Source organism: Crassostrea angulata, chromosome 3, assembly GCF_025612915.1.
Source record: "Crassostrea angulata isolate pt1a10 chromosome 3, ASM2561291v2, whole genome shotgun sequence".
Lineage (NCBI taxonomy): Eukaryota > Metazoa > Mollusca > Bivalvia > Ostreida > Ostreidae > Magallana > Magallana angulata.
In genome coordinates, this window is record NC_069113.1 from 13,070,538 (window position 1) to 13,090,034 (window position 19,497).

The window sequence follows — 19,497 nt, forward strand, 5'->3', positions numbered from 1 at the left end:
AATGGGTACACATTTATATTTTGGTCCAATAACACTTTTATTATAGGGATATTTATCTGTTAAACAAAAGATTTTTTTGTAAATGAAGAATACAGAGTGCACTGCAAGAACAAAAATTCCAGGCGAGAATTTGCAATTACACATGTAATTAAAGGAAGTGTAATTACAGACATTGTGAAATAATGGCCCATTATGAAAACGCATGAAGATATGAAGAGATAATTAAATAATTTAAATGACATAACAACTTCAAAAAGACAATGTCCTTCTGGAGACAATATATGATTTAATGAAATTCTCCAGGGAGAACAGTTTTTCCAATGTACCCAGTGAAGAAATACATGTAAATTTGTATACAAAGTTGTGATCATATCTGAATACACAAAATAATATATTATTGGCCACCTGAGGTTACTTTCATTACTCTTGTGTGAAGGTAAATTTATTTCTGATTTTTCTATGTACATGTATGTTGTACAAATGTTATTATATATTTTTAGAATGTTAAACGCATGCCCTGTATGTCCTATAACATGGGTGTATTAGTATTGATGGGTATTCAAGTAATGAAACTTACTGATTTGGTTTAATGATTGATTGATTGATTTTTTTTATGGAAGGTGTTGACAACCTAGATTAGATGCTCAAATGCCCCCAACAAACTATTGTGACTTTTTGTGTCTATTTTGAAATGAAAAATGAAAGGTTTAAACTTGACTCATAAGTTTATAACAATTATGCACATTATCAACATATGATGCCTTAAACATGTATTGGGCAAAAGGTTCAATGGGTTTGTGTTTTTAAGAATTACCACAAGCAAGGTTTTTTAAGGAAGCAATGAGAAAGGGGAAAATTAAACATACTTAAATCCTTCGATTGTTATCTTTATCTGAAAATACATACTAGTGTTAATTCGAGAAGGTTTCTGTTTACATGTTATGATCAATCTAGCATTCCATCTAATATGCTGTTGATAACAGTCAATTAATATATGGAAATGCAGTGTATTGGAGTTTATGACAAAAATATAGGCATATACAGTGTACGTACAATGTAGGAAAAATCTGAAAAATGAAGACAATGCATTTTATTACATATACTGGCCCTATGTCATGTAAAATCTCAAACATCAAGTGAGGAACACTCCCCACAGCTTCATAATAAATATTTCTACTGTAAAATATAAATATATAAACATTTACAGATCTACATTGTCAATCAACAAAATTAAACAACAAATTGTTCATTGAAATCATGAATCACAGCAAACCTCATCAGTATTTAATCTCACTGCACAAATGACACTGGCTTGAAGCCTGTGCACAGAATATAGTGCTTGCACAGCACATTCATTGTCTGTGCTATCACAGTCCTCTACATTCACTGCACAATATTGAGCATGGGTCACTTTATGCAAATCTGCAACAGTCAAAAGATTTCACATGTTTAGGACTTGTCAGTATTTCACATGTATTCCCTATTGTGCAATTTGATGCCCAGACTGGCTATATTGTTTTAATGTACATGTATTCTTCATCATTAGGAAATAATGAAAACAATGTTATTCGAAGATTATGATGAGCTCCACTGATCTGAATTCTCAATACACACTACAGTCACAGGGTCTGTAGCTATGGTAACTGTTTTTTGAGGCACAGATCGACTGGTTCCCGGTGAACTGGTTTCCTGTTTCCATGACGACTGCCCAGGAATCACTCTATGTACTAACGGTTTGGAGTTAATCAGGGACATAGTGTCCGAGTCATCTGATTTTGGGGAACTACTACTCTCTGATGTTGACAAGGGAGCATCTATGTTGTCTAGATCTAAATAGTTTCTGTCTCTGGACAATAGTTGTTCTATCTGAACTCTTAAGTCTGTAAAATTGGGGCGGTCAGTAGGAACTTCAATCCAACACTGGCGCATAATGGTGTACCTGAAACAAAGAATTTCAAAAATTACTTAAGGAAAAAAAAAAAAACTCTCCAAAAGCCCAAACTGATGAATATTTCCAATTTTTGTTTTCCCTTTGGTTTTGATTCTTACAAAATCTGACACATTTCTGAGATAGGCAGTTGAAATTCTGTGTTAAAATCTAACGCAGCTCTCTTGATGGATTGCTTTGCGTCAAATCTAGAAAAACTTAACTAAACAAACACTACCGTATATACTGTGCATATCTAAATCTTTGTAAGAAAAATAAAGAAAAACCTCTGGAATTTCATTCAAAGACTGATAATGAAAGTGCAGACATTATTTTTTGGGGTAAAATAAGACAACACAAGATAAAAAGACCTTTTGAAATTCTTGAATTCACCTCAAGTTGAGAAATCATATCATTACAACAGTATATCAAAATAAAAAATAAAAATAAAAAAAATTGATCTAACGGTTACAGATTTTTGATATGTTGTTTTTAAGATATATGTGAATACAGTGTTCTAAATAACAGACATATTTTAAGGGTACAAAAGCTAATATTCTCCATGGGAGGCCATATCTTTTTCATAAAATATATATGAAACAAATTTGAAAGAAGAAGCTATATAGAATTTCCTGTGGTTTAAATCTTGACACACTGGCATACACACAAAATGTGTGCAGGTTTGAAAAACGAAATCCAGCTGATAAAAACTAAAAGATGTAAACCAGGGAATATCTTTGGAAAAAAACCCACAAAAACATCTGAGATTAGATTTATACTTGGGTGCGGTCACTTCCGCATCATCATAAAAATGCATTGTGCTTTTTCTTTTTGTTCAACACCATTTAATGAAAATTTCATGTACTAATGGGATTGTGCATGGTTGTCTGGCAGAATGAGTCAGAAACAAAGATGTTATTTTCTCAACCCACATTGTGGAAATCATTAAAATCAGTTATTCAAAGTAAACGTAATGACTGAGATTTGTGTAGTAATGTAAAAAGCTGAATTATATGAATTATTCACAGTTCTCTAGCAGTGTTTGTTTGTTTTTTTCTTCTCCCTTACCTCCCATATCTTGTTAATCAGAAATGTCTTTGACCCCATATTTCACTACACATTACTTAGCCAAAATTATGTTACAATATGATAACAACTTGTCAAAAAAATCAAACTTGGCACGAGATCTGATGCAAATGGACCAAAAACTACGTATCATGAAAACTTGTTAGATCTTACATGTAAAAGTGGTAAAGATGCGATGAGACACGGGATGACCTTGACAATGAAAATAAATGTTAACAGCAACAGCCAAAAAACGGAGGACATAAAGTCAGTTTGTCCATAACTCTTGAAATAAAGACGGAGAGGTGACAGTTTTAGGCCGAGTACTTCAGGTGCTTTGTCTAGAAATTTCTTAATCTGCAGAAAAGCGGAGAACAATGCATCTGAAGAGCTGCATAATTTTACTGAAGGATTTACGTGGGATTTGAGAAGAGCAGGTTTTTATTTTTATTCTGATCCACACCTGCTGAGAAATTTTATCACATCTCCTCATGCAGAGGAGGCTCCTATTCCAGAGCATTGTCAGTCTGTCTGCCAAAAGTTTCCTCAGTAAAATCAAATTAAGTTAATTTTGGAGTGGTCTACAGGGCCATATCTGCTAAGGTAAACAGCTGAGATCTGAAGTTTCTATAGGCTTAGTATGGAAATATTGTAAAGTCAGAATGATAAAAAACAACACCCTAATCCAATTAGCTTTAAATGAAAATGAAGATAAAAACACATGCTTAGCTGATACTAGGCCAGTACGGTGCCACTTTACCCATAGTGCACTGCTCGAACCGTACACATCACAAGATTTGACCTTGATAATGAGGAATGACCCTGAGCATCTGTTTCTGATAATTTCAGTGATGTAATGAACTGTTTTGTATGTACATTTTGATTATACTTACAACTCTGATGAACAATTACTGGGTTTTTCCATTCTGTATCCATTGGCCAGAACATAGTAAAGATCGGCTAGAGCAATGTTTGGGTACGGAGAGCCACCTGGAGAAATCAGAGCGGAATATGTTAGTTTGATAAGGACTACATGTGCATCTGTAACAGTGCAGGTGCATTTTGTGGTTTAAAATATACAATGGTTTCATTAATATCCATGGGTGTCAGTTTTTGCGTATTTTGCAATATTGTTTACAGAATACATAAATACAAAGACGTCAGCTCAAACAAGATAATTATTTAATTTCATTACATTGTTAAAGGGGCATGGTCACGATTTTGGTCAAATTTTATTTTTCTGTTTTTATTATTTACAATGCTTTATCAATGCATTTCTAATGATCGAATGAAATTTGGGTGCCCGTCGATGAGTTTTAAGCAAGATACAGGGCTCGCAATTCTTCGTCATGTAAACAAGGCTCGTGCCCTTTTTTTGTTTACATAGGTTCAATATACCAGTAAAAAAATCTTTTTAAAGATGATTTGTCTATATTCTTATTCATTTAAAGCCTAAATGAACAGTTCCTAATGATTAACACATTCATTTAAGGTATAAAACTGGAATTTTCACTTCAACATCCAAAATGTAAATAAAAGCTTTGTTTACACAGCAAGGAATTGTAAGGTCTGTAACTCGCTTATAACTTAACAAATGACACTCAAATTTTGGTTACCAATTAAAAATGCCTTACTGAAGCATTATAAACATTAAAATCAAAAAAATAATTTTTGACTAAAATCGTGATCATGCCCCTTTAAATATTACATGTAATTTGCATGGGAATATGATCAATGAGATCAATGAAAATTGGTGCTTAACCAAAGATGATGAAAGAACAGTATATTTCATTCAAATGATACTAAAACTGCCAAATGATGAAATAAATCTGAAATATTTATGACCCTAAATTAATGTGTGCTTACATCTCGGGTAAAAGTATGCATTAGATATATGTATACAATATATATTTTTTCATTTTGCTTTCATTAATGGAAAAAATCTTTTTTGATATTTTTTATCTTTGTTTTTCTCTGACACACACAATTCATTACAGAGGGTTCTACAAGACCTGCTCTAGGTTTAATTAGTGCTTTGCTGGCTCTTAATTAAAACCTGAATTAGCCTGGCCCCTTAGTCCTTACCCATGGTGATGATCTCCCACATCAGAATACCGAAGGACCAGACATCACTCTGAGTGGTGAAGATGCGGTCCCTTAGTGACTCGATGGCCATCCATTTCAGTGGCAGCTTGCCGCTGGTGATTTTGTGGTACTGGTTGTCGTTGTAGATGTCTCGAGACAGGCCAAAGTCACAGACTTTCACCACTTTGTTGTACCCTAACAGCACATTCCTGGCCGCTAAGTCACGGTGAACATATTTCTTGGCCGCCAGATACTCCTGAAAAAGACGGAGAAAGTTGATTAATGTAAGCCCATTCACTGATTCATAAAGAAAATAAAACAGTTTGAAGAGAAGCATATTAGTTTTGGAACACTAACAAAATTTATTATAACACATACAAGAAGAAATTTCGGAGGACTTGAACTTCTATTGCTAAAGTTACAATTTATTCTAAGGAGGAAATTTTCTCAAATCTATTCCATATACTGACTATCATAAGTTAATGCCTACATGAAAATTAATATATACTGCGTACTTATGTAAATACATTAAAAAATAATAATGATTGATATGAATACATGTATATTGGCATTCACTCATGAAACTTTTTCAATATAATTTTTACGTGAGTTGAGGATCTGAGCTGTATTTTCAGTTTATCCCCCTCTTTATACTAAGGAACCCAATAAAAATCAAACAAAAAAGTATTCGGAAGCAAGATCAATTTTGGATAAAATTCCATGAACATAAAATAGTCTAAATTTCTAGGAAATAATGCACCCGCAGTTGGCATAACTTGGCTAGAGGAGACATGTTTAAACAGCTAACTTCAAGCATTGATCCTGAAATGTGGGTGAATTGTTAAAAGATTTACGCTGGTATTTTGATTGCTCTGATTTTATCTGAAGCTTTGATTGAATGTATACTACAAAAACCTTTCCATAACACAAACAAAACAAGTCTAGAGAAAAAGAAGACAAGATTTGGCAACAAAACATTTCAGTATTATGATAAAAAGGAAAACGCGCCTCATGTCCTTTTGGTACCGAGCTACAGTGAAGCTGATGCGTTGGTATATTGCTGTCTGGGTTCAAAATGGAAACCTGGCCCTGATAAAACACAGGGAGAACTCTAAGGAGTTCATAAAAACCATAGTAGTACAGAAAAGTAGGCCATTTAGTGAAAAAAGATTAACCTTCAATATTGGGAAAAGATAAACTGAATACATTGATGGGCTCTGCAGTGATTAGGGAGCCTCTTCCTGATCCAAATTGTACATTTTATGTCAATTAAAACAGGATCACCACCAGTGTTTTATCAACCATATATCTACAGGATGATTTTAAACAAATCCCAATCTACGATTTTCAAGGCTATACATAAAACAAGTGTTATATAAACATGGCAAGGAGATGTATGTCAAGCTCAGATTTCATATGTATATATACATGCACTTAGGTCAACTGACCATTGCCATGGCAACTTGTCTTGCGAATGACAGCATGTCAGCAGGGGTTATCACACCACTGTCGATGCCACCATTTTCATCCATCAGCGAGTACACAACCTCGCTTGGGCGGCCAATTCTCTTCAAGAAATCTCCTTCCAAACGACATTTTCTGAAACATTAAAAAAATGGAAGTTTACTACCATGAAAATGTGAGCATGCTTCACCCATTTCTTTTAAGAATGTCTGACAGAATTCCATCAGCCATATGACAGAAGTCAAGAAGTAAAACAATGCGCTCTTAATTTAGATTATTATTTTTATAAATATCATCAGATATTAAAAATAATTCAATGTAAAGAAAGTTTTCACATCTGGAAAATTCTGAGCCAAAACTGGAAAAAGAACCCAAGAGCAACTGGTTACAAAATTGAATGCACCAAATCATCACCGTCAGATAGCAACAAATAGCAGAATTAAAAAACTACTAACTGTAATAACCCACAATCCTAATTCTGAAAATACCCCGGGAACTTAATTCAATTCTCTTGAACACTTAAAAACTAAAGCATACAACTGACTCATTAATTAAAATGAAAAAGTAGGAATTATTTCTGATCCTTTAGAAAATCTATTTGCAAGTATAAGGATACCTACTGAGATTACATGTGAGTATTCTAAATGCACCATTCTCTGCTTTACATATTTATTTTTTAGACAGATACAAATACATGTATCTAAAAGTCCGTAAAAAACAAAGCAAGTGATTTTTCCTTACTAATGACCACATGCCACCTCAAACGAAAGGGCAGCAGCATGCATTATTAAATCAAAGGCAGTTTTTTTACACTGCAGAATAACTTTTTTTTGGAGGCTTATTGCTCAGATGGACTCCAATCAGATTCAGCACCCGTGTTGTCATCTCCCGACCAGGCAGGCAGAGTCACGTGCCAGTCGTCAGACATCAGAGAGGTGAATCTCACACCTTCCGGCAGCCTGCGCTGAGAGCAAGGTATGAGAGATCAGCCATTGGCTGAGTGATTTATGAGTCTTGTTAATTTTTGATTACCATGGGCTGACTGTCCGATTGACAGCTGATGAAGACTAGGAAGCAATGGCTACAGGAAGAGCAGTGTATCTCTTCGTCTATTGGCACTTGAGCGCTAAACATCCATCATAGAGCAACAGCAAAAATGCTGGTTCAACAACATTGTTGCAAAAAGGATTAATTGATGTCAATTGCATGCATTCTCTTCCTTTTCATTTTGAAATATTTTGGAGGTGGTTTTTATCAATTTGAAAGATGAAAGTATTTATGGAGTAGATGTGTTGTTTGCTTCAAATTCTTTTTTTGATGAATATTTAGAATAGCTGAAATGTCAAGATATCACTACTCTTTACGTACAAATAATTTTTAAGGTATTTTAATATTGTGCATTTTTATAGTACATGTAATGAGTATTTTATGTAAAAAACATCTGTACCCGCAAAATACAATCAACCTCACACATGAAACTCATCACAGTCAATTTGAGGCATTAGAAACTTTAGATTTGTTTGTTCTTGTTGTAAATCTTGAATGACAAATGTACCTTGGCCGATTGCTCCAGCGCTTCCAGACTGATGACTTAACCAAATGTTAGTGAGCTCCAGTTCAAGTGCAAAACTTTGAAGAAGTTGAGGGTACCTGGTAGCTTGTCATCAAATAGCAGTTCAAATCACCTCAACCATGAGCAAAGATGGCTGCACACAGTCATTAAAGTGCAGAAAAGTTAGGGTCTGAGCCAAATGTTCTACACAGGCTTAATTATTTGTTGAACCCTCAAGAACAATTACTTAAACATTTTTGCTTTTAGTTATCATCTCTCTAAGAAAAAAAATTACTTTCAATCATATTTTGAAACAATTAGTAAAAAAAAAATAGCACGATTCATTCCCCACAAATACACTGCCAATTGTTGAAAGTCAAATGAGGGAAAATCATTCTGGAACCACATTGATTATAAAACAAGAACCTTACAGACAATGCGTAATTTCTAACTATGCATGAAATTAGGAACTCCCATGAACTGTAGCTATAAAGATAACAGAAAAATAATCAGCACTGAAAACAAAAAAATTGTAGGCAAGGTTATGACAGAAATATAATTGGCCATGGCTACCTACAACTTGGTGATATAGGCAAAACACGAGGTAGTGCCAAAAGGCTGTACATCTGCCGACCACAAAGATTAACAGACCCCATCAAGACATGTTCTGTTAAAAGACTGTTAATAATTCCAATCTTCTCCAGTCTGCAGCCATTTAGTCAGAAGTACTTATAACCTTAGCTTGAATCCATGTCCGAGGATAATCTTCGTGTACTCTGACATTATCAAACACTTACATGAACAAGAATACTCGGAAGGCATGTTGATATTGGTCGGGTTCCAGTCATGACAGACAATAGTTTTCTTGCTTTCTATTAGAAAATAGAGTTTTTTTGTTTAAAGGTTAAAGCTGCGGCCAAAGAGGGAAACTCTAATAAAGCCTGTCATTCCAAGGTACCCTCTGACAGCTGTCGTTATAATCGCAAACACATTTCCTACATCACACTCAACCATACGTGGTCAAAACTAGAGTGAATCCATGTATAACGTTAGTTGGTATAGATAATTATATAAAAATATATAAGTTTTACAGTATATAGTGAATGATAAATGGCAAAACACTGTGAGGTTGAAAGCTTTAAAAACTGAAACGAAAACAAACCAGACCTCTTCCATTTAAGATAAGCTTAGCTTAATGCTGTCAGGAGCATGCAGTTAATTCCTGTAATTTTTTTTACAATGGAGATAATCCCATCAAATGGACCTATATATCTGACAATCTGTACGATGATGTAGTGATGCCAGCTTTGTCCTTGTATTGCAAGTGAAGGACAATGCAAGGTCAGCCTCTGGAGGGTTTTACCCCCAGCATCACCGAGAAGGATGTCTCTGTTTGCGTTTGTTGCTAATGATTTATCTTTTCATTTACAAAATGCATCCTGTAAAAAATTCTCTAGTCCATTCTATAATTTACTGGATTTTACTTTCTTTTATTTTGCTCATAAGAGGACAGGGTCAACTTCTCTTGGAATCATATACAGGGGTATCTCTTCAGCATGACTATTGCATGCAGAATGGAACATTTTGTCAGAGTCATGAAAATTTATACTTAGCAATTAAAACTTTTAAACTGATCAAATCTTAAAGTCAAGCTTTCTTTAGTGAATAAAGTTAGGAAAATTGATGGGAGTTTCCATGCTGGACACTAATGGTACCAATGCAACCAACTTCTTTTTTCATGTGCAAGAAATACTTGCGTAATATAAGGAATTGACAGTATAAGAGTGATTTGCAGTACTGGTAGTTCATGTCTAAAAGGATAACTCAAAAAGCAGTGTCCCCAGGGAGCTATATTCAATAAAGGCAAGAGTGAATGAAGAAAGTTTTCCAAAAGATAAGACAACAAGAAAAAATAAATAACCTTGAGGAGGAAATCAGATGGCCATTAGAAATGCACCCACCATTGCAGGGGGAGGTTAGCTTTATCGATGATAGGGTCATGTGTTGGTAGCCTGGCCCGCTGGGTGATAATAGCCTCAAGTGCAAATACAAAACAGGCCCCAACTGCACAGAGCCATATAAAATCCCAGCATAATAACTGGGGTGATTAGGATGTAATCAACTGATGTATTCTGTGAAGTATCTGCTAAAAATTATTTTGATATCAGAATTGTGCATCAAGACGTGGCTCTCCCCATGGCTGGTTCTGCTGAGCAGTCAAACAGTAGGGGATACAGCTCTGCTCCGAAACTCCAAGTCTGAGATTTTCCAAAATGAAAGTGGGGTAATCTGCCTGGCAAGGATAGGCACTTTATGACATGCATCAACTCTCCATTACTGCAAGTGCCCCCTTTTCCCCATTATTTAACAGTACTGCACTACAGATAGCTTGGATTACTAGTGTCTGTCTGGGTTAATTAAAACTGCCTGATTCAACTAGTGTTACCATTACTTGATCAATCACAGCACTAAGCCTGATATCTGAGTTCACTCTGAACTATATTAAAGAAGCTCCCTGGGTAGACCTATTATTGCCAATGCACAGTTTCTTAATTTTTTTTTTTTTGCTTAATGAAACAAATTCAAAGTTGCTGCCTTTGAGAATCAATACTTTGATACCATCCAATGAAGCACTGTCTTTGACTTTGGATAGACCCCCTTCCAGGCCCAACTCATCAAAGACAGTTACAAAGCCGGCATCTCTTTTTTAGAATACCTCAAGATCTCACATGACACTTTTAAATTAGCAAGAGAGTAGGAACAAAGTACTAAACTACACTCCCCCAGAGATAAACAGTCTGAAAAAAGATGTCAAATTAACAGCTTCACCATCAAACAAGTAATTATTTCACTATCATCCCTACAATCACTGCTATCTTGTTCAATCTTTTTTCATTTTGGTGCAGACACTCAGTGAATTATATGAAACCACCAAAAACCTTAACATTGTAATTTTCCTGCCACTGATAACTTTTAGACAATCAATCATACCAATATCAGTAATTAAATATTGTAGATTGAGTCCAGAAAGGTTTAATTACTGGCTCACTGCATGTAAATAAAAGTGTGTTTACAGTAATCAAATACCGTATAACTGATTTTTTTCGCATGTCACAAAAGGACTAAATCCATGTTTAATATGTGATTTACTTGAAGACTTTTAAGACGTAACGTCATACTTGACGCTATAAAAAACACTCGCTTTTCGCTATTATAGTGTCTTAAAAAAACATGAGAAATAGAATTTCTGAATCCTTAAACATGAAAAAAAAGTTACATAACGAATGAAAAAATGTTTTAGAATATTTTAATACAATATTAATTGCTTTTGACGTTAGGCCGATTTTGGCTAAACATGAATTTAGTCCTTTGCGAAAATGGGAAAAAAGTGTAGCATTTTTATTTTGCGTCAGTCATATTTTGCGATTTAAAAGGTTTTTTAAAGAAAATAATACAGAATATAATTTTTGCGTATTTACTAGTTTACGATTTAAAATAGATTGCAAAAAAAGCAAAAATTATCGGATATGCGGTATATCCTGCTATTACATATTGCTGAATGAAACTGGCTGAGTTTACATAGTAGATTTTATGGAATTCCAACCATTTTAGAAATTTAAGTACAAAAATTGAATAAAATACAATGGAGGGAAGGATGTATATAAACCTGTATTTTGAATTCAAATACCTTAAATTCAAAAAAATTTGCAAAAACTTCCGAAGAATAAATATGATTTATGATTTGAAAAATCAAAGATCCTTCGATCATCATGCAACTTACTTGAGAAAGTTTTGCAGATTTCCATATGGAACATATTCCATTACAAGCGCAATAGGTTCGGATAGGGTGCAGGCTCCGGACATTGATACAATGTTGGGATGGGAACCAATTTTTTTCATCAGGTTGATTTCAGCCAAAAGATCTTCCTTGTAGGATAATGGTGCACTATCTGTGAAAAGTTAGTTAATATTAATTAAACCATGTAAAGATGGCAGATCTTCAAAACGAAAATCTTTGATTATTACTTCTGTTTAATTTTTTTTTTTAAGGGGGGAGGGAGGGTTATTTGTGCAAAACATACAATTCTTATATTACAGGGGTAAAAACTTGATCATTATTTATATTTCATTGGCAAAACCTATGGTATGCAGTTTTCACAACTGTATACATGTACTAGTATATCAAACATAGTATTGACAGCATCAAGTTTTTTGCCAATTAAAATTTTGGAATGGATTAAAATTGTAAAAAAAAAATTCACATATTCATCCACAATATGTTTGATGAATAAAATACCTGTAAAGTCTTCAGGTAAAGATAAAAAATTAAAAACAAAATGCAAAAGTCATTTTAATGAATAGAGAATTCTAGTGGTTTACACAATTTTGGGTGAAGGAAATCTTAACCTAAATTTTTCATTCTCTAGGTCTTGTCGTTATCTTCAAATTTCCACATGAAAAAATCAAGAAAATAAATAAATGATACTAAAGCACTTAAGCTTTTCTTGGAGGTTACAAGTTCATTCCACAGTTTACAATCTTAGAAGAGATCATTAAACTTGTGTAGTCTGTGTCATTTATTTCAAAATTATCAGGTCGTCCCTATCTGGTTTCCAAGTTGGGACACCTGCTTTCTCAAGTGATTCAAAACAACTGTTTGAAAAATAAAAGGGCAAATTTTGCTCACCCGGAAAACTTTAAAATTATCAAAGTACAAGCACATAACTTATATGAATTAAAACCATGTCAAACTTGCCTCTGATGAGTTTAATGGCTACTCTTTGGTTCTCATAGTAACCAGTCACCACTTTCCCAAAAGCCCCCTGACCAATGGGACTGCTGAATTTGAGGAGGCGAGGATCCAGCTCCCACTCGTCACTGATCACCAACAATTGGTTGGAGTAATCAACCTTACCTGTAATCAGAAGAAATATCATTTGACACCTGCTAAATAATTAATTGGTATCCAAAGTTAAAACCTATAAGACAAAGAACATGCAATGAAAAATGAACCTCATCTAAATTCTCACAAAAGTGAAAATTGGTTTTTGTAATAAAATTGATGATGAAAAAATATGGATTTCGATGAACTTTATTTGACCAGATGATAATTATATAGTCAAAATTTGCCTTGTTGCATATCAATTTAGTATTCATAGCCTGTACAACACATTTTTAAATGTCATTCGAAAAATCTACTCAGCTATTCTAAAACTGCATGAAAAAAGATGTAGAATATACCAGAGCTGGCATTTCATTAGTAACTACCAGATCAATCTCGATATCCTTGCTGTTCAAGTTGTTAGTATATAAATTGGTAAACTGTAAAATGTATTTAGTGGCATTTGATTTAATGCATTGAGAAATTTAATCAAAAGCATGTGTTAAATTTCAAACATGTCACATGCATGTCTCTATTTTTAATTTATTGAATTGAAAATTATTAAATAGGATTTTATCAAACAATACATGACTATCAATTCTCTCCTTTTGAAGGACATCAAACAAAATTTTTTATAACATTGTTAAAGTAACAGTATCCCATGTTCCTTTCATGATTCAATCTTTTTTAAACCAAACTGATGGTTGAAGCACGCTTTTTCTTACGTCAATGAAAAGCAGTTTTTACACAGGGATACATATTACCAGGATTTTCTCAAATTTTGCCACAGACTCTTTTCACCATATTCATTTAAGATCTGAGAAACTCGGCGTGTTTTTTAAACCTGAAGTTATTCAGACATACTTACGTAAATGAAAAAACCTTGTTTGTACTTCTTTTGTCATTATTTGTGGGTATTTAGTGATTAGGGGAAAGAGTGAGGTAACATAATGAGCGGGCCAGCAGGATTACTCCAATTTTTTCCCATGTTTTAAACAAAAATCAAGTGCTCAAGAGATGCAACGATTTGCGGTGCTTTACTAATATGTTTCTAACAAGAAAAATAACTGCCCAATTTTCACAATTCGAAAATAATTATGAAAACAAAGTTACAACAAACTTAAAGCAAAATTCATCCCACAGCAAGCCATGGTTTTTTTAAAAAACATCTTTTTATCTCACAATTGCCATAATAATTAACACTAAAAAAATTAATTTGAAAAAATCACTGCCAAAACGCACAAAATATCGTAATGACGCTAGAAGCTATTTTCGCCATAAATAATGAACTCCTACTAGGTACAGTGTACCTGGAAGTCAACAGGTGTCCCCATGACATAAGGGCAATGCTATCAGATGCCAAAATCAAAGGGAGGCAAGCAAGGTGGAAACTTCCTCTGCTCCCCAGGATACTCTGGGCTTACACTATCTAACTCAAATAACATTACCCAGAATTTAGCGGATATTGATGCACCTGAAACGTTAACAAGAGCTCCTGTGCCAAAAAAGCCCGCAGGATGACAAACATCGCCTGTATCTACAGTCAGAAAAGGTACAAGATTAATTGTAGCAATATATTCTTGCCGTAATCAAAATGTTGATCTTGTGTGGCTGTAAAATACAAAGTTTCTTGCACTGAATCTATCAACAGTCTGCCTACCGGTAGCTGCTTCCTTTGAATGTCCAAAGAAAACTTTACATCTTTATGAGTACGTAGTGCTTTGAAGTCTATGCACAAAGATTCATGTGACATTGAACCCGATAGGATGTTTGTGTCTTGAATAAACTGAAGGTACGTGACAAGACACATTCCAGAATTTTCTTACAAGAACACAGCATTCCTTACAAATGCATTTCTAAAACTTCTTACATATAACTTATGATAGTTAAAGATTAACTTAATTTTGTTGATATGAGAGAGAGAGAGAGAGAGAGAGAGAGAGAGAGGTGTTACATTTTCTAATTGTAAACTAGGATTTACTATTTCAACATTATCATCTTCAGTTTGGTATGACATTTTAAAAATACTGGTATTCAAAGGATTTTTTTTCTTTACACAAAATATGTTCCTAAAAGGTAAAGGTAAAACAAGTTTGATGTATTTCTCCATACCATTTCTACATGTATGGAAACAAAATGAAAATTCCACAGAAGAATTTGAGATCAGATCGCCTCAGTGTATGATCAAACCAACTGGGTCTGGTAATGCCGAGAGCCTTGAAGTGCATCTTCTTTTGTAACACAATGATCACAATACCAGAACTACATGACTTATGTTACAACAAAAGAATCTGCTTTTTTTGAATAGAAAAATATTGAGAAGAGTTTCTAAAAGCACCTGAGTCCATCTACCACAATTGAGAAAAAACGTTTTGGTTGCAAACATGCAGTTAAATATAACAGATAAATTTACCTTCAAAAGATATGTCTAGACGTGTAATTTCTGACTTATTGTTTAAGATATCATAAACTATTGTATAGAGAGAAGAGGAGGGGGTTATTTTGGGCAAAAATATATACTTTTTGCTCATTTTGATATAAAGTAATCATATTACCAAACACAAGCAGAAATAAGGTGAGTTAGGGTATGATGTAAAAATTTGAAAGCCAAAAAAAAAATTCTTAATGCAAAAAAAAATGCAGAACAATATTTACTACATTTTCTATTGTTTCATAAAAATAGCAAAAAAAAAAAAGGAAAAAACCCCCCCAGAAAATCTTAACTTCATTTGTAAGGGACAAGTATTTAATTGATACTACGTAAAGATTTTAAAAATATCTTTAAAAAATATAGTTTAAAGATTCTAATTTTTAGAGACTTGACTCGCAAAATAATCTGGTTTTGTTTTTGCAGTTCAACTTTAACATATTCTTCTATCAGACAATGTTTTAAATAATGTATAATTGATGTGCTATTTTTTACATCTAGCTGGCATAGATTATTATACAAACATCTGTAAAAAATTATGAAAAGTCTGATAAATTTCTGTTTTCTTCTCCCCCATCTTCAAAACCAACAAACATTATGAGGAACATAGTATTATTCCACAACTATCACCCAAAGCAATTTTTCTAATAGCCTTATAATAATAAAAATTTATCATCTTATTACATAAGTAGAGGGAATTCCTTCAATGACGTACAGTCATCAATTGTATGTGACGGTAGACTCATATTTTGTAGGTAATGGGTCTCCAGTGTTAGCATAAATTAAACCCATCCTACAGATACTGAATATTTCAAAGATAGTGGAAATCTGCACTTTTCTTCTTCACATGATAAACATCTTATCATGTTTACCTCCAATGTGTGAACTCTGAGGAAAGTTTAAGAAAATAGCTGTCAAATCACTATAAATTCCCCATTTGTTAAAGTTCCAAAAAGGTATCCAAGATATTTCTCAGCTCCTGTTTACAGGCAACAATCTAATGAAGTTTTTAGTTCATACATTTCATGCAATAGCAAGCCATCTTTGAATTTGGGATTAATAGTATTTTATTATGCAACTATTATCATGAAAAGTTGAGGCTTTAAATGTGGAACTTTTAATTAAGGCAATGCAGCTGCATTGAAAATTTTATTTGACATGGAAATCCAGATACATTTGCAGAGTTTAATTTTAGGCAAAGGATTCTTGTTTCAAATTATTTTTTTCATAATTATATGGTTTTTGAGACTTTTAAAATCCTCAATTCTTTTTGCTTTTTAATGAAACATGTATATGTATAGCTTGACAATCTCTTATGAAACACAAAAAGATATCCAACTTACATCCGACGTTGGATTTGTAGCTGTTGCTCTTGGCGACGGCTGTCTTGGTGATAATGATGTCCTTGAAGCTATGGCGTTTCTTGTAGACAAACAGCATGATGAGTCCCAGCAGGCAGATGCTGCAGAACATCACCACCCCATATATCACCTGATCCATGACCCCTTTCTTCTGCGACTGCACTATGGAGGTGTCTAAAGATTCAAACACAATTAAGATTAAAAGATAATGTTATTGCATGATATGAAATAGCAACGACAACAAATGCCATAATACAGTAAACCTCAGATGCAAGCAAACATGCTTATAACAAATACCCAGCAAAGTCCAAGTTTCCTCCCCTAATTTTAAAATTGTATCATAAACTTATTTGATATATTATATAGTTACACAATTATAACTAATCAAAATTTCTTGTCCAAGCCATTGACACTTTGCTTATATATATAACTGTGTTTGTTTTCTGTAGAAAAAGCTACAATACCATAGAACCCTTTTCGAAGAAAAAAAGTACTTGCATAATCAATTTCAGAGAAATCAGGTTTAATTTAGCTCAGTGTTTTGATTAAAATCTGTTTTACTGTCTGAGCTGCATGTGGCAGTCCTATAAAGCTGCATAATTTATTAGATGTTTTATTTCATTAGGGTCAATAGTCTACAAGAAAAATCAACTAATCCCCCTCATGCAACATTTTTGAAGCATCTTAAGATGAAATTAAGTGCAAGCATGCAGGCTTAAAAGAAATATATGTGCACCAAAACCTTTGAAACTAAAATTGCAGATTCAAAAAATATAGATTAATCTAAACATTACTGGTAATTTAAAAAAAAAAGAGAGAAGATGTTTCTCTCTTTGCAACTAATTTATTTTATACATTTCTCAAGTCTGTGATACATGTACTATTATTTGAAATGTATCCAAGTTTTTCCAAAAGTTTAGCCAAATTACATCTGTATGTACAAAGAGGTCCTCTGAACATACATCTGAATGTACAAAGAGGTCCTCTGAACTGTTTTAGATATAGAAATGCAGTTTGACATTCACTACTTGTACATTAAGTGATATATTATTCTGTACATGAGGCATAAGTCACATTACTTCATATGAGTATTGTGGATTCATAGTACAACAGATTACAACGGCAATCTGTGGGGTTTGAACTACTGACCTCTACTCATCCCAGTCCTGGGAGTCTCCGGCATAGATTTGTACCAGGATGTGTTGAGGATCAGCTTCTCGCTCATGCTGCTTCCAAAGCTACTCTCAATGTCCCCTTTCTTGTTATTGAAAACAGCAACAACCTGAAAATCCAACAATTCAAAATTAAGCTGTAGAACTGTGGCTTTATAAAACAAACATTGTAAACTTAGAGTAAAGATTGAACTAATTGTCGAAAAGTATTTTAGCTGAGAAAGGTGTCATCCATATTACTTCAATTATACTTGATTGATTCCCCACGCTTTGGAGTACATACCAAGTAATGTACTTAAGATTATAAAATTCTTTGAGAGGTACTGTGGGTTCAATAATATTCTTGGGCGTCAATATTTGGTGGTTTAAGAAAAAAACGCAGTACCAAAGATTTGTAAATTTGTTGCAAATGATCTATCAATTTGTTATTGCACTTCATTGGACATTCAATACAATGAAATCCATGAAAATTGGTATTCAATGAATATATTGATAAACCCACAGTATTGGTACTGGGTACAAATCTTTACATACCGAGACTTGGTATTCTTTATTTGGGGCCAAAGAAATGACGTGGTACATCTGTGTTGTGATGTGGTTTTCATAGCCAGCTGAATTTCTATTGTTGGAATCATTGTTCACGACTTCCCAAGCCACTGCGTAGTTTTTGATGTGTGACGTGTTAAATGGCACAGTCCATGAAATGTTAGCCGTTACTCTATGTGTGATCTTGTCATAAGTCATGTTCTTTAGAGTGAGGTACCACACAAATGGATCTGAAAAGTAAAAGACACAGATTTGTAAAAGTACTTTGTATTTCATAATTTTGCTTGTAGAATATATATATATGCCCCAATATAAGGACCATGATGTTCCATGTCAGTGATAGCTTCCATTGCGTTGATGCAGTCTGTTGAAATCATGTAAAATTATTGTTGTCTGATGAAACTATAATTGTGATTATACATTCATCAAAGATTTCATGTACATTGTACATGTAACGGTACCAATGGTACATCTCTAGGTTTCATTTCTGACAGGGCCAAAAAAAACCCAAAGAAATCAATGTAAGGAGGTTGGGTGGAGACTAACATTAATTGCATTGTACAATGAAATCCTGCTGCATTGCATGTATGAGTAGCAGTATGTACGAGGTGCAGCTTACAGAGGCTGCTTGTCCTGATCTAGGCGAGGCTTAAATATCTCTTCTTATTAGAAATCCAACTTGTTCTAGTGTGTATCTAACACATCACATAAAACAAAGGGAGACTCAGGAAGTGCATGCATAGATAAGTATACAGGAAGTCAAGACGGTGGAGTGGATTCCATGGAGGTTTCGGCGTCATCAGAGTTTAGGAGTTCGAAAGCGTGTGTGAGGGACACTCACCAAGAAAGGGGCAACAGATAAAACAACACATAAACATAGGTCCCTGGGGGCTATTGGGTATATAACTCTTGTAAAAGTTCAAATCCTTAATCCTAAGCTATTACGATCACCCAAACATGCAAGATAGCCATAAAAGTAGAAGAAAAGAATAATAGACAATTGAATTAAATCAGG

At 33.9% G+C, this 19,497-nt stretch overlaps 1 protein-coding gene across 1 annotated transcript in view; it reads right to left on the minus strand.

The window, feature by feature from the left end:
* Positions 1-1,075: 1,075 nt before the first annotated feature.
* Positions 1,076-19,497, minus strand: part of LOC128177541 (uncharacterized) — a 34,043-nt gene continuing 15,621 nt past the window's right edge. The window contains exons 9-17 of the mRNA XM_052844278.1: positions 18,471-18,712; positions 17,914-18,046; positions 16,747-16,938; positions 12,850-13,008; positions 11,875-12,043; positions 6,526-6,676; positions 5,078-5,333; positions 3,886-3,982; positions 1,076-1,939 (exon numbers count right to left, since the gene is read on the minus strand). Coding sequence (XP_052700238.1) covers positions 1,576-1,939; positions 3,886-3,982; positions 5,078-5,333; positions 6,526-6,676; positions 11,875-12,043; positions 12,850-13,008; positions 16,747-16,938; positions 17,914-18,046; positions 18,471-18,712 — 1,763 coding nt within the window. The 3' untranslated portion in view covers positions 1,076-1,575. The remainder of the gene's footprint in view (positions 1,940-3,885; positions 3,983-5,077; positions 5,334-6,525; positions 6,677-11,874; positions 12,044-12,849; positions 13,009-16,746; positions 16,939-17,913; positions 18,047-18,470; positions 18,713-19,497) is intronic.